Consider the following 15,046-nt stretch of genomic DNA (forward strand, 5'->3'; position numbering starts at 1 on the left):
TATTTTGTTGTTATTTAAGTGTAAAGATTATCCCAAATTTTTGATGTTTTCTATATACCTACGCATACCGTATTGTGTACAATGTGTGTTGCGCATGAATCCATGTGCCAAAATGTATTACAAATTACAATAAATTGAGCCATTTTTACTTGTTTGACTGACAAACTATTTTTTACACTGCGACTAAGGAGTTACGAATTATTTATTAGCAATAAAAACAACGATGATGGTGATATGAATATTTATCCAATCTTCAATTTCCGAACAATTTAGTTCATCCTCATCCGTATTAATTAAGTATAAAAGGTTCGACCACATCATCAATCAAAAAAGCTATGTAACTGCATCATTCTGTCTTCTATTTTAATCACATGATCAAACACACGATCTCCAACCCAACGCTCCGGTGTCACCTTCTGCAGTGATTTGTTGTCAATATTTCTATGTGCATATCAAAAATATTTATAAATAGTATATAGGTACGCAAATTATGAGATTAATAGTATCCAAATGTTGTTAAAACCTGAAGTATTACCACTGTAATATGAACTTTTCAACTACAAAACCATTTCAACCAAATTTTTTTATGTGATATTAATATTGAGATGAAATTATTTATTTACGCGGTTGCATTTAATTTTAACTTTACAATTATATATAAATAAATTACTTATGTATGTTATTTACAAAAGTTAAAACTTACCGATGCAAAACTTATTCATTTTATTGGCAACACATGAGTAGTGTTTTTGGAATCTATATACGGCGCTGAGTATTGTTTGTTAACAATTATCTTTTAGTGTAACAATCAAGATTTCTATGCCTGCTAAAGAAAAATCTATTTAACATGAATCTACTTAAAAGAAATATCTGAAAAACTTCGACGACTAACAATAAAGCAAACAATATAAAATTTAATCCCGTCCACATTTCTTCATTATGTCCCCCGCAACGTAAACAACGTTTATTTAACTTATGAATTTATAACCCGTCGGTGACGCGTATATCGTTAAATTTTCGTAGAAAACTTGGACAAGTTAGGAGACGATTTCTGGAAGAGACGTTGGTCTGCTGAGCACAGGCCTCCTTTCAGAATGACAGGTCTTAAAGCATAATCCCCACGCGGCTGGGAACTCGCACACCATTCAAATTGAATTGTAAAGTTTTCTTAACGTTTTCCTACAACGTAAAACTCGCGGTAAATAACAAATGTAATTCACACATGAATTTCGAAAAACTCGAGAAACGAGCCAGGATTTTAATACACAATTCTCTGTTTGGAAAGCTATAGGATCAAATTAACCATTACACCTTTCCTGAGCTCCCGGTATTTCGAAGCGTTTGCATGCATCAGGAACAGGAAACTACCATGAGACTCGCATAGTGAAATAAATCGGATAACTCATATCTTTAATCGAGTTTAGCTCGACATATTTCGGACTAATTTGTAGTCATTCCTCAAGGAGCACTCACCATGACGACTGCTGCAACACGCACACTGCATTGGAAGGTAAAAGCGTGAGTAGCAGGGCTACTACGAAACTCGAAACTCGAAGTTCGTGTCGTGCGGTCCCTCTGACACTTATGCTGTTTAACGACACGAACTTACAAGTTTCGAGTTTCGTGGTAGCCCTGCAGTGACACGCATGCGGTGACACGCAGTGCGCGTCTTGCGCAGCAGGGAATACATATATAATGTAGGTCAGACAATACTACCCTACAGTCAACAAAAAGTACAGTCGTCTAAAAATGTATTACATTGTGAAGTAGAGAATTTAATAATACTTGCTCACAAAGCTTCTTCCAGTACAAATTAAATTATTTCTATGCTGAGGTTGGTGACAGGAGATAAAACAGCATTAGCGGGCGGCAGGCGGCATTAAGAAAATTTGTTTCTTCAAAGGACATTTTTCAAAGTTATTAGGACACCTGCAACAAGACCAGACCATATTAAGAAACGCGCTTGCAATCACAGTCACTTTCACCATCTCTTTCTTCCATGTTTTATTTGCAATGAAAGTTACACTTACAACACATCTGTCGTATTTGGGCATTTTCACCAAAACATGTACCTAGCAACGGCATAGTTAAGGAAATGACGTTATATTCCATATTAACTGTAGGGGAAAATCGTCACATAACTGTCAACTTTTAACTTTACGCCGTTGCTAGGTAACATGTTTTAATAAAAATGCCCATTGCGTAACATCACGATCAAGGGTATCCCGTAACAAACGTATCATCATCATCATCATCAGCCGAAGACGTCACTGCTGGACAAAGGCCTTTAGAACGCCACATGAACGACAACTCGCCACTTGCATCCACCGGTTTCCGCTACTCTCACGATTCGTCAATCCACCTGGTGGGAGGCGCAGCTTCGTCTTCCGGTTCGTGGTCGCACTCGAGGACTTTTCTCCCCAACGGTTATCTGTTCTTCAGCTGTCCTGCCCATTGCCACTTCAATTTGCATATTTTTCCAGCTATGTCAGTGACTTTAGTTCTTCGACGAATTTCTGTAACAAACGTATGGGGTGTAATAAACCGTGAATGATTAAAAAACTGTTATTATGAATCACTATAGAACTTAGAGCAGTTCAAACAGAGGACTTTAAGACTAGGACTTTATTAACTATACCACGCGCCGCATAAATCAGTCTAAAAGTTCATTACTTAATACTCAGATTGACGCATTTTTGAGATACATTTTTTATGCGACGTCTTTACTTCACTCCCGGATTGTGTTCGAATCGCTTAACGGTATAGTGCCTATTTAATTATTGGAATTATACCTTTATAGTTTTTGTGGTACTAGTCGTGGCAATGAACTTTTAGGCAAAGTTAGGCGGCGGAAGGTATACTATATAATTTTCGATACACGTGGATACTTGCTCAATTTTTCTACACGGCTTAAGATCAATGCTCATCATTGAATGGACGTGTCTCGAACCACCTCGTGTAACGGATCCACGCGGAAACATCGCTCTAATTGGTTGAGATACTGGTTGTACGTTGTTTTATAGAATTTCATTTCACACAATTTTTTGCCATATTATCATTTCACAGAATAATCAATACGCATAATACTTACTGTGAAGATATTGAGATCATTTAATATAAATCAATACTCATTATTGAATGGACACCAAATCCCGCATTAGTCCATTTATCAGCTAGTCTGCGTAACAGCGCTCTTAATGAGGGCTATCGCGTATAAATTCGCCGCTAGAGGCGCTAGTGTAGCGTGAGGTCTCCAAAATGTCTCATTTTTTAGTCCCGAACAACGGGACTACGCAACACTGTGGTTGCTCGATTTTTATGGTAGGTTTAAAGTATTAGATATGAATTAAACTTTGTTTACACCCGTAACAGACTTATGAAAGCCACATTTAAAACCTCACGCAACAGTGAGGTTGAGACGCTGGTTATTAGAATTTGATTCACATACTATTTTCCATTTAATTTCACAGAATAATCAATACGCAAAAAGGTTGTACGTATGTTTTTATAGAATTAAGTTTCAATATTTTTTGCCATATTATCATTTTCACAGAAATCAATACCAGAATACTTACTGTGAAGATGAGGCTATCGTTTTTTTTGTCTCACTAGATGGCGCACTGTTGCGTGAGGTTTTTAGTATGGCTTTCAAGGTCTGTATTACGGGTGTGAAAACAAGTTTAGATTAAAATCATATTTTTTACACCTTATCATACCACAGAAATATCGAGCACGCACATGTTGCATGTCGTTTTGTGGAATCAAAGGGGGAAAAGGTTTCCGAACTAAAACTGTCTCAAACAAGACATTCATTGCCCCGGAACGTATATTTGCCATAATAATTTCAGATATTGAAAAATATTCAAAATCATTCTAATTAATAAATAAATAGCGTAGCTTGAAATATGAGATTTGACATTTCGGAAACCTCACGCTACACTAGCGCTCCAGTGGAAATTCATACGCGATAGCTCATTGAAATCGTTTATTATATATCAATGCTCATTATTGAATGGACACCAAATCCCGCATCAGTCCATTTATCAGCTAGTCTGCGTAACGGATCCGCACGGACCGTAACAGCGCTCTAATTGGGTGGGACGCATCCTTCGTTATCCTTTTGGGATCACGCCTGCCCGCGTCGGAATGAGGATGTAACTGAAGCTAAAACATTTATTTATCAAATAACATGAGGATTTCATGGCAGATGAAATTTCGGGTGTGTAATGATTTCATGAAGAAGCCGTCGTGGGGGAGAGGTTTGACCTATGTCCTCTCATGCAGAGGATCGTGGGTTCAAACTCCGGTTCGCACCTCTGAGTTTTTCGAAATTCATGTGCGGAATTGCGTTTGAAATTTACCACGAGCTTTACGGTGAAGGAAAATATCGTGAGGAAACCTGCACTAACCTGCGAAGCAATTCAATGGTGCGTGTGTGAATTTCCCAATCCACCCTAGGCCTGCGTGCGGAACTACAGCCCATGAGCCCATGTCCTCTAATCTCATCTTAGGCTGGGATGATGATTTCAGTAGGTGATTGGGTTATTGTGACCGAACACCCAAAAGGTTATTCATAGGGACTTTAGACTCATAACCTAACAAACAAAAAGTTGGAAAGCCACCGACTTTGTCACTTCAAAGTTCAATATCTCAAAACGGCTAAACCGATTTCGATGAAACATGTCTAAGAACCATCGCCTGGAAACCTGATTTCAAATAATAAAGACCGCATTCAAATCGGTCCACCCGTTTAAGATCTACGGTGCCATAGACAGACACACAGACACACATAGTGGTCAAACTTATAATACATCTCTTTTTGCGTTGGGGGTTTAAAATGTACCTAGTCACAACTTTGACACGAGACACTTGAACATCGATCAATGTTAAATGATATTGTAACGGATAACTTACGTCTTAAACCGAGTTTAGCTCGACATGTTTCGGGCTATTTCGTAGCCCTTCTTCTCAGGAGCACGCGAACGCGACTCGGCGGCTGCCGCAACACGCACACACTCAAGAGCGTTCGCGTGCTCCTGAGAAGAAGGGCTACGAAATAGCCCGAAACATGTCGAGCTAAACTCGGTTTAAGACGTGAGTTATCCGTTACAATATCATTTAATATGAGTGAGTCTCACGGTAGTTTCATGTTCAAAATCGATCAATGTACCATAAGTAACATTTGTCAATACCAATTAAAAAATATTTATCTACTCAAGTATTCTGGATTACTATTAAAACATAAATTAAAATGGGAGGTTCAACAGTCTTACTGAGCGGATAATGTTTTCCTAAACCTTAATTGCTAAACAGCTAAACTCTTGAAAGCTGAATTTTAAATACAAAGCCTACGTTTGTAAGACCGAACTTAGTAATAAAATAAGCCTAAAATGTGCGGATATTATTTGAATCAGGACGTCCGGCTTATGTAAAGTAATCCAGGTTGTTAGCTCAGGGTTCCGTACATTACATATTTACTAGCGGCATTTAAAGGGTTGATGTTTATTATGTATTTTTACTCCTGTGTTATATCGGCTATGCTATACATACGGTATTAGTATTTATCCTCTCGAGGTCTTACACTCGTGGCAAAGTGAAAGATTTTCGGCACACAATCACACAAAAGTAATGTTTTTAAAAGTAGCCACCAGGCTTTGTGGTCTGACCTATGGCCTCTCAAGTAGAGGATCGTGCGTGGGTTCAAATTCAAACCCCGGCTCGCACCTCTAAGTTTTTCGAAATTCATGTGCGAAATTAGTACATTTTAAATTTACCATGACCTTTACGGTGAAGGAAAACATTGTGAGAAAACCTGCACAAGCCTGCGAAGAAATCAATGGTGTGTATGAAGTTCCAATCCGCACTGGGCCCGCGTGGGAACTACGGCCCAAGCCCTCTCATTCAATGAGGAGACCTGCGCCCAGCAGTGGGACGTGGATGTGAATCACGCAAAATAGCAAATGATTATTTCATTTCTCCACACACGATCAAAACTGTAAGTGGCTCTACCGTATCGCTCGATCGCCTATGCCCTGCCCAGACTGCCCAGTCAACATTCTCCACCCTATCTTGAAAAATTCTAAGACAGCGACCGGTAATACCGGTAATATGATTACAAAACCCGGCACAATCCTACAAACAATCCCTCGGGCCTGCTTATTGCCAAATACCGACCATATTGCCGAGTCACCGGGACATGCCGATATTCCCGATATTGCTGCACCGGGAACTGAAGGACTAGAGTCAAGAGAATCCCGGAATAATGCGAGCCGCGAAAAAAATGGTAGAGAGCGTTCGGAAGGTGTGCTTATAGAAGATGAAATATTTAACCAACGATAAAACAATGTAAAGCAAAATTTTTGATATTTGTAGCGTGATAGCGTGTAGTCGACGTCAATTAGGCTCTAGGATGGCGAACATTGACATAACACCATGACCAACCATGATTTAACTAACACCATGTACCTTAGACCACCATGTACATGTGAAACAAATAATTATAATTGTTATAATAACCACTGTTTAAGCAAATAAATATTCTTTATTTTTTTTTCTTTCTACCATATTTATAAGTAATACTAACAACTGATGGATCCTAGTTATCTGAATAAATAAATTTTATTATTATTATTATTATAGTTATTATGGGAGCGCCAAAGTTCGCATACTCTTCGCTAGTCATACCGTAATTTTTGTCCGAATCATCGTTTGTCATACTTTTTTCCCACTGAAATCTTACATTTTTGAAATTTTTAAATGGTCATCCTATAGGAAATTATAGATTAGTTTAGGTTTTGTTTTATAACAATTCCGAACAATTACTGGATTCTGCGAAAAAAGAGTTATGACAAACGATCATTCTGACAAATATTACATTCGGACTTTCAATAAGTATGGGAGCCGATATGGATCCAGTAATTATTTGTCACGCTCAACTAATGGTGTTCAATTTCACGAATACGATCTATGCTTTAATTATTTGCTTTATCTAACAGAAATTCCCCGACGAAAACGCTTATTTCTCGTATATTTAAAATTCAACATTTGTCCTTTGTAAATCTAGATACGCTATACCATAAAATTAATCATAGTTTTATATTGTTTACCTATGGCGGATTAAATGAACAACGAATCATACTTTAACCTCCTAAGTCCTCGCGTACTTTATAAAGGACTAATTAACACTAAGAATAACGGCCGAATGTACTTTATAAAGTACAAATTGTTCATTGAATAAAAAAATCTAAGAATTTGAAATAATGTCCTAAATAACAAAGCAGGTCAACCACTTCTAGTCCAGATCTGAAACGCTAAGTTTGTTAAAAAAATTCAGGACTCAGGAGGTTAAACGACTTCAGTTGATTTTGTAACATATTTACATTTTAGCCAGGTCTAATTTTGTGTACATTTATCAAAATCAAAAATCAAAATAATTTATTTTCGGATAACTGAGTAGATCCAAGTATTGTTAGTTTATACAATATTCTTATGAGACTATGGTAGTAAGCTGATAAGATATACTATATTACATTACATTAAATCAAATTACCTACATTAATTTCCATGACATTCATGTAAACTAATTAATTAACTTCTGTTTCATTTCAAATTAATACATCACATCCAAGTAAATTAAACTGTGTAAAAAATAAAATTTATGTGGTCGCTATGCGCGACGCCTGGAAAAGGGTTAAAGGATGTCCAGAAAATCTTTATACGGGTCTAAACTAGCTGTATCTACGCGTAAGGACCTATTTTCGTGAATAGGATCGGCTGCGAAGGTCGTCTCGGACACCTGTCCGGGCTCATTCTGACCTCGTTATATCGTATTTGCGTCATTTGCGAGTGAATTAGATACTCGTACCTAAACCTTAAGAACGATTATCCCTGCTGAGCTGACAACGTTGCATTTTTTTAGTTAGGCCAAGTTATCCAAAATACTTAAATGTTATTATTCATTATTGTAATCAGAACTTGATTTCGATCGAACGAATTTCAAGTCGATGCTTTAACCGTTGCGGAGTTCTAAGACGATCCTACTGGGCTACTACGAAACTCGAAACTCGAAGTTAGTATCGTACCGTCCCTCTCGCTCTCGTATTAAATAGTATAAGTGTCAGAGGGACCGCACGACACGAACTTCGAGTTTCGAGTTTCGTAGTAGCCCAGCTGGCCAGACGACCAGGACACCACAGCCAGATTATTGTATTGTCACCAGATTTACATAAGTACGCCACATTTCTAGTCAAGCCGAACGCAGGAAGTGGGTCAAATTTAACTGCTAAGATGTAACCCAAATAAATGAGTAAACAAACAGGGTAAGCTTATAAAAGCTTGTAAAATAACAATTGACAAAAGTTGAGACCATGTACAAAGACAAACATATTCTTTAAAGGGATCTCTATTGGTGAACCTTTAAGTAGACGAGGGGAGCATTTAGTTAGGGACCGACAAAGAGCCGACAATATCAGCCGCATCAAAACTTTTCATATCAGACTCCATTATAAACTGTAAGATTCATGTTAGACGTGTAAGATGGCCGCGGATTCGACATCAAAGATCAAGTTCGCAAAATGAGATGACTGATTTGCCCCACTTCGTGTAATTTGGGGCCGGCCTGCCCCTCGGGAACGGTGCCTCCATCCGATTTTACCCCAAATAGCACAACAGTTTTAATGTGAAAAATGAAGGAATTATTTGAGCAATCAGAAAAGAGCTAAAAGTTGTTTTGAAACTATTGTTTATTCGCGGCTTCAACGTTAGATCTACCACTCTGAGACTGAGTGGAGGTCTATCACTGTGCGTACCCTTCGGCACTTCCGGATAACTATGACATAGAGGCTTTCAAGAAAAAGCCTACTTTTTTAAATGGCCAGCAACGGATCAATGACTTCTTGAGTATAGGTAGTTGGTTATGGACGGTGGTGATCAATTCCCATTAGATGACCGGTTGCTTGCTTCCCTCTAATAAGGGTCTCTTTCGCAGAAACTTGTTTCGCCGATTTTTAGTTCCCAACCAACTTTTCGCAGAATTTCATTTCGCCAAATGTCACTTACCAACTTTTTTTTTTTTATTCGACTGGATGGCAAACGAGCAAGTGGGTCTCCTGATGGTAAGAGATCACCACCGCCCATAAACATCTGCAACACCAGGGGTATTGCAGATGCGTTGCCAACCTAGAGGCCTAAGATGGGATACCTCAAGTGCCAGTAATTTCACCGGCTGTCTTACTCTCCACGCCGAAACACAACAGTGCAAGCACTGCTGCTTCACGGCAGGATTAGCGAGTAAGATGGTGGTAGCAATCCGGGCGGACCCTGCACAAGGTCCTACCACCTGCAACTTATCAAAGGATTTAGTTTTATTAAACTGTACGCTTGGTCTGTTTGTTATAAAGTCACTTTTCAAAATGCTAACTTTCGGTTAGTAGAATGTTTTGATTGGCATAGTATTCCTTTAAACCCTTATTCGTTTAGTAACTATGTGAAAAGCAATATAGCGCAACATTTCCGTTGTGTTTTTGTTTGTGCACTAAAGCGTTTGTGACAAACGCACATACGAGTATGACACAATGTTTGACCTATTGATGAATACGGCAATGATCACGGTACAATCTTGTACCAAAAATGTGTGTATTAGATTTCGAAAGAGCTGCAATGTGAGTCTTCGATAAAATGTTGATGATTAAATTTATTTACAAGGATGCCATTTTCAGTTTAATATTATTTTTCATTAGACGCATGTTTTGGATATATAGAAATATTAAAAAATAACAAAACGATTCTGGCACTCGCCGGCCGCTGCCGCGGCACGCTCGCTTCACTCGCTCGGCTTCGTGCGCTGTTTGCTCACGGTTAACCTGACACGCTCCTCCTCGCTTCGCTCATCGTTGCACCTAACTGTACCACTACCATGAGTTTACAGTGACCGTACTCGATAGCGACGGCGTAAATTATTTGTAGAGGCGCTGTACAATTCTCCATACAAATAATTTACGCCGTCGCTATCGAGTACGGTCACTGTAAACCCATGGTAGTGGTACTGGACTTTGTCACACATTAGATTTCTGTTGCTATACTTATTAAAAAACTGTTATTTGTAATTCGTATTGCCAATTGAAAAAATGGTGTACAACTCTCTTACTTTAAGTAAAAAGTTGACTTATGTATGAAAAGGGAACTGTTGCAGTGACGATTCGTTTAATAGTTGTTTCACCTAGTGAAAGATTTGACAAATCATAAGTTTTCCAAACTTTTAGAGTCATTATGATATTCTGCTTTATAATAATTCGACCAAATGACACGTTGTTATATAAAAATTTGGTAATAGTTAGTTGTCAAATTGAATCATCGGCAAAACGTTGGTTGGCAAGTGATATTCGGCCAAAGGAATTTCTGCGAAAAGGCAGAACACCGTTTGAAACTTTTTTCTGGTTTCTAAACTGAGCGTTTACTTATTGAATGAATGGGCTGACCATTTCTGCCGACAGCGCCCCTACTGGGCCATTTCTGAGCCCGTAATTGTACAAAGGCCGTGTGTATTTGTGTAATGTGTATTACTTTATGTAACTGATGTCGCCTACCTAGACTAGCTTACCGAAGTTCTTTGAACTTGGCTACTCAACCTTCATCTTAGATTAACATTAGCGCCAATTAAATATAACATTCGAAAATTATCTTTAACTAAACTAAACAACAATTAAAATAAAAAACCGGTCAAGAGCGTGTCGGACACGCCCAAAATAGGGTTGCGTAACCATTACGAAAAAAAATAAGTAATATTTTTCTAAGGATTTCGTATTTTATACGGAATCTTCCAAGTTTAGGTATATTTTAGAAAGAACGAAAGAAAGAAAATACATTTATTCACAACACAAGACACAACAATAGTATTAAATACAAATAGACAACACGTAGAGAGAAGTATGTGTCATTGCGGTCGTGAATCGGACACTGGCTCAGCATAATGCTGAAGCGTTAATAATAAACACCCCAGCGCTGATTTTCAGCCAGCACCGTTGGTGACCCTCGGACCGCTACAAAGATATACTACACAGTTTTATTACTATACATAAGACTACATAAATAGATAATTTGTAAACTATGAAACATATTATTTATTTTATGGCTTTGAAAGACATTAACATTAGTACATAAACATGATTATTTATTATGATTGGTTATTTGGAGTCTTTTAGTATTTTTTATTTCAACTCCAAATTTGTTACTTTTACGGGTATCCCGTTTGTATTTTCGATATGATTATTTATACCTTAGGCTGCTATTTACTCTTAAACTATTAATAATTCTTATACTACCATCCTGAATTTCTTCAAATTTTTCCAATCACCGGTTTAGATTTTAGAGGGGGCGGGGGACGCCCGATTTTAATGAAAATTTGCACTTTATTTCGCAAACAAATCACTGAATCGAAAAATAATGGTTTTAAAAGACCTATCCAACGATACCTCACATTATAGGGTTAGATGAGAAAAAAAAATCACCCCCACTTTACGTCTATGTGAGGTACACAAAAGATTTTTTTTTTATTTTTTTTATTGTGCCATTTTGTCCGCATAGTTTATATATATATATATATATCCGTGCAAAATAACAGCTTTCTGGCATTGATAGTCCATGAGCAAAGCCGCGGACGGACAGACAGACATGGCGAAACTATAAGAGTTCCGTTTTTGCCATTTTGGCTCCGGAACCCTAAAAACAATTAATATAAAAAAGAAAAATTTACTGACTGACACATCAACGTCCGATTAAGCTTATAGACTTATTACTTATTTATCGTAATCGCAGCCAATTGGAAACGAATTATTTTCATAATTTAAATAATAAAGACAGATAAATGTTCAACATATTGCTATTTTACGGAAAAATATAATTTTGAGTGCATCTTATTTATGTTTTAGTATATTTGCAAACTCAACCTATGCCTAAAACTCTTGTTTACAACAGTTTAGATATTCCAGACGTCCTATTAAGTCAAAATAAAATGTAAAGTTTTAAGAAAGAAATCCAAGAATATTTTTTGTTATACAATACAATACAAATATTCTTTATTGCACACCATAAAGCAGTACAAAAACTTATGATATAAACACTTAGATTAAGGTTAAAATCATAATTAAGATATATTATACTTAGATTAAGGTTATAATTCAAATTATGCTAAGTTTTTATTATTGCTATGTTTTTCCGGATCTGATCAGCTTCTCCTTGAGTTCCATGTCGATGTAGCCTCCGAAGACGTCATAACCGCGGTGCGTCAGGTTCGCGTAGATGCGTCCCTTCGTGAACGGGAACCCGGGCGGGATGGCCGCAGACGGGATGGACATGTTGTACATGTGGTAATCGTCCTGCAAATAATTTCAGTCACAATGCCCTGTAGTACCAATGTACTACACACTAGGACACTTTAATCTGCCCCACCCTGTACAATTACAGGGTTGGGCAGATGGTCCCAAAGGAAGACCAGCGCCGTTCGCAAGACCGGCAGATTGCTGATTTGGGACCATTTCGTGACATGCATACGTAACATTTTTTTTTTTTATTGTTGCTGGGCGCTGTCCATTGGAGGACAATTTTGCCAGTGTCTAGTAGGTTTTGCCGTTGTACGGTAAAAATTCTAGAAAACGAAATATGAGATGTAATGGTGGATGAACGATGACAGCGCGAATTCTATTTGTTGTTGTTTCTTTAAAAAAATATGGCTCTGTCCATCGGAGGACAATTTTGCCAGTGTCTAGTAGTTTTTGCCGTTGTACGGTAAAAAAAATCTAGAAAACGAAATATGAGAGGTAATGGTGGATGAACGATGACAGCGCGAATCCGAATTCTATTTATTATTATTATTCCCTCAATGGCGCGATTTCTATTTCTGTTTTTATTATTATTATTCTTATCCATGTCACTTCACGTCATGTAATGTCACGAATAAATGTTTTCTTTCTTTCTTTCTTTCTTTCTTTTTATTAAAGTGTCCTAGTTTTGTATCGGCATTTTACTTTCGCATTTATAATATTAGTATGGATGGATATAAGTATAACTTAATAAATTCTGCTTAAATTGACGACGTTGGGGAATATGCGTTGCTGTACCGTACACCCCCCTCTTCCTTTTGAATATTCTTCCAGTTTCCGTGGTGACCTAGTGGTTCAACCTATGGCCTCTCAAGCAGAGGATCGTGGTTTCAAGCCCGGGCTCACATTTCTGAGTTTTTCGAAATTGATGTGCGAAATTACATTCATAACTTACCATGAGCTTTACGTTGAAAGAAAACATTGTGAGGAAACCTGGTTAAACCTGCGAAGCAATTCAATGGTTCTCCCTCCCACCGGGCCCGAGTGGGAATCACGGCCCAAGCCGTCTGATTCTGAGAAGTCTGCGCCAGCAGTGGGACGTATATGAGCTTGGTTGATATACCGGTGGAAAGGGGCAGGGCCGCCGGAACTTGCCCTGGTTCATGGCGGCGCCGAAGAACGGGTCCTTGTGGATCAGGTCGCACCACTTGAAGTGCATTTCAACGAAACCACGTCGATACTCGTTGCTGAGAAACTCGTAAAAATAAAAGTCGACCTGCAATAGTACATTGTGTCTTAAGGGCGGTAAATAAGGAATTACGAACGAGAGTCTATTAGAAGCCCGAAGTCGAAGACTGAGGGCTTTAATGAGTCGATGTTCGTAATTCTAGTACCGCCCGTGCGACATACAATGTTTTTCATCACATTTGCGAGTAAAATTTTATATTTCTAAAAGAAAAAATATAATTGTTCCAAATATTGGCGTTACCTTAGGCTGCGCTCTTGGCAGCGTCGCCCTCCCCCTCCCTCAGCATGTGCCTGAGCCGCGTGTGCATGTGGTCCTGCAGCAGCGCGCGCAGCGCAGCAGTATCAGTACGGGCGCTCTGACTCATTTACCGACCTTGGGCTTCATGACAACAAAATTAGTACGGGCAATGACTCATTTACCGACCACGGGTTTCATGACAAGCACATAAAGGTCGAGGGTTTTATTTGGGGGGTTGCAACCAAGGTAGCCTGCATGTTTCGACGCTGTTTACGAGCAAATGTGATGAAAAATTGTATAAAACAAGGAATCAGTAAATATAGATACACAGCCTTATTCATAAAAAAACCTTAATTGAGGTTTGATCGGTCTGTTACTTAGCAGATTGATTAAGCTTGCTAGACGGTTGTCAAGAAGTATGATTCATAAGCGCTTGCTAGTAGTCTGCTAGTTGTTGAGCTGTTGATAGACGGATTAGACGCGTTATGTTGGCCATCTTGACAAATCAAAGACAAAAAATGGCCTCATCGATAATTTAAAAAAATAATTGACAGCAGTCATTACTCATTTAGTAATTTAACCAATCACGAGCAAACGTCAAATGGACCTCACGATACTAACGCCATCTAGCGGTATTTCTCCTCTGTGATAACCATCATTTGCATCAGAATCTAATTACCAAACATGCGCTTGCCGCTGCGCTCACCGCGCAAGACAATGTTTAGTAATTAGATTGTCTGATGTAAATTGGTGTGCGTCAAACGCTTTGCGTTTAACGCAGCGTTTATCTCAGCGTTTATCGCATAAAACAATCAAGCGCTTAAGGTGGCCACTTATTGAAAGATGGCCAGTAATTGACGATTTACACTACCTTGAATGTGTTATCGTAGGGGACGAGAGAGCGATAGTGGATGTCCACATAGTACATGGGGCTGCGCCGACCATGACGTTTCGATGTGAAGTTGGCGCAACACGCGTATGAACTGTTTAAATGCGTTATTACCGCGTGTTCCGTTAATATGTAACGAATGATCTGGAATCAAACAACTACGTGATTACGACGGAACTCGTACAATCTACGTTAAATAAGTTTTACAAAAGTTAATCCTGTGGAAGGGGCTGCCATCATAATAATCGTCATCACGTTGACATCAAGAATAGGAATACAGTTAATTTATCTAAAACACTAGAGATTTTAACTTGACACCGGTTAATTCGAAATATAACGATTAACTTGTAGCATTAA

At 38.4% G+C, this 15,046-nt stretch overlaps 1 protein-coding gene across 1 annotated transcript; it reads right to left on the reverse strand.

Moving 5' to 3' along the window:
• Positions 1–12,115: 12,115 nt before the first annotated feature.
• LOC141440674 (uncharacterized) lies at positions 12,116–14,800 on the reverse strand. The gene is made up of 3 exons (XM_074105203.1): positions 14,672–14,800; positions 13,438–13,590; positions 12,116–12,371 (listed from the first exon to the last, which is right to left on the reverse strand). The coding sequence occupies exons 1-3, from the start codon at positions 14,726–14,728 to the stop codon at positions 12,201–12,203; spliced, it is 381 nt and encodes a 126-aa protein (XP_073961304.1). The 5' UTR covers positions 14,729–14,800; the 3' UTR covers positions 12,116–12,200.
• Positions 14,801–15,046: the final 246 nt, after the last annotated feature.

Source organism: Choristoneura fumiferana, chromosome 23, assembly GCF_025370935.1.
Source record: "Choristoneura fumiferana chromosome 23, NRCan_CFum_1, whole genome shotgun sequence".
NCBI classification, from domain to species: domain Eukaryota; kingdom Metazoa; phylum Arthropoda; class Insecta; order Lepidoptera; family Tortricidae; genus Choristoneura; species Choristoneura fumiferana.

What these genes read in the sequence shown, in the direction of transcription:
- LOC141440674 (XM_074105203.1), bottom strand. Translation starts at nt 14,728, where the DNA reads ATGTACTATGTGGACATCCACTATCGCTCTCTCGTCCCCTACGATAAC. An exon ending in CCTACGATAACACATTCAAG is followed by an intron (nt 13,591 to 14,671) that starts GTAGTGTAAATC and finishes GTACTATTGCAG; the next exon opens with GTCGACTTTTATTTTTACGA. An exon ending in GGCCCTGCCCCTTTCCACCG is followed by an intron (nt 12,372 to 13,437) that starts GTATATCAACCA and finishes AATTATTTGCAG; the next exon opens with GACGATTACCACATGTACAA.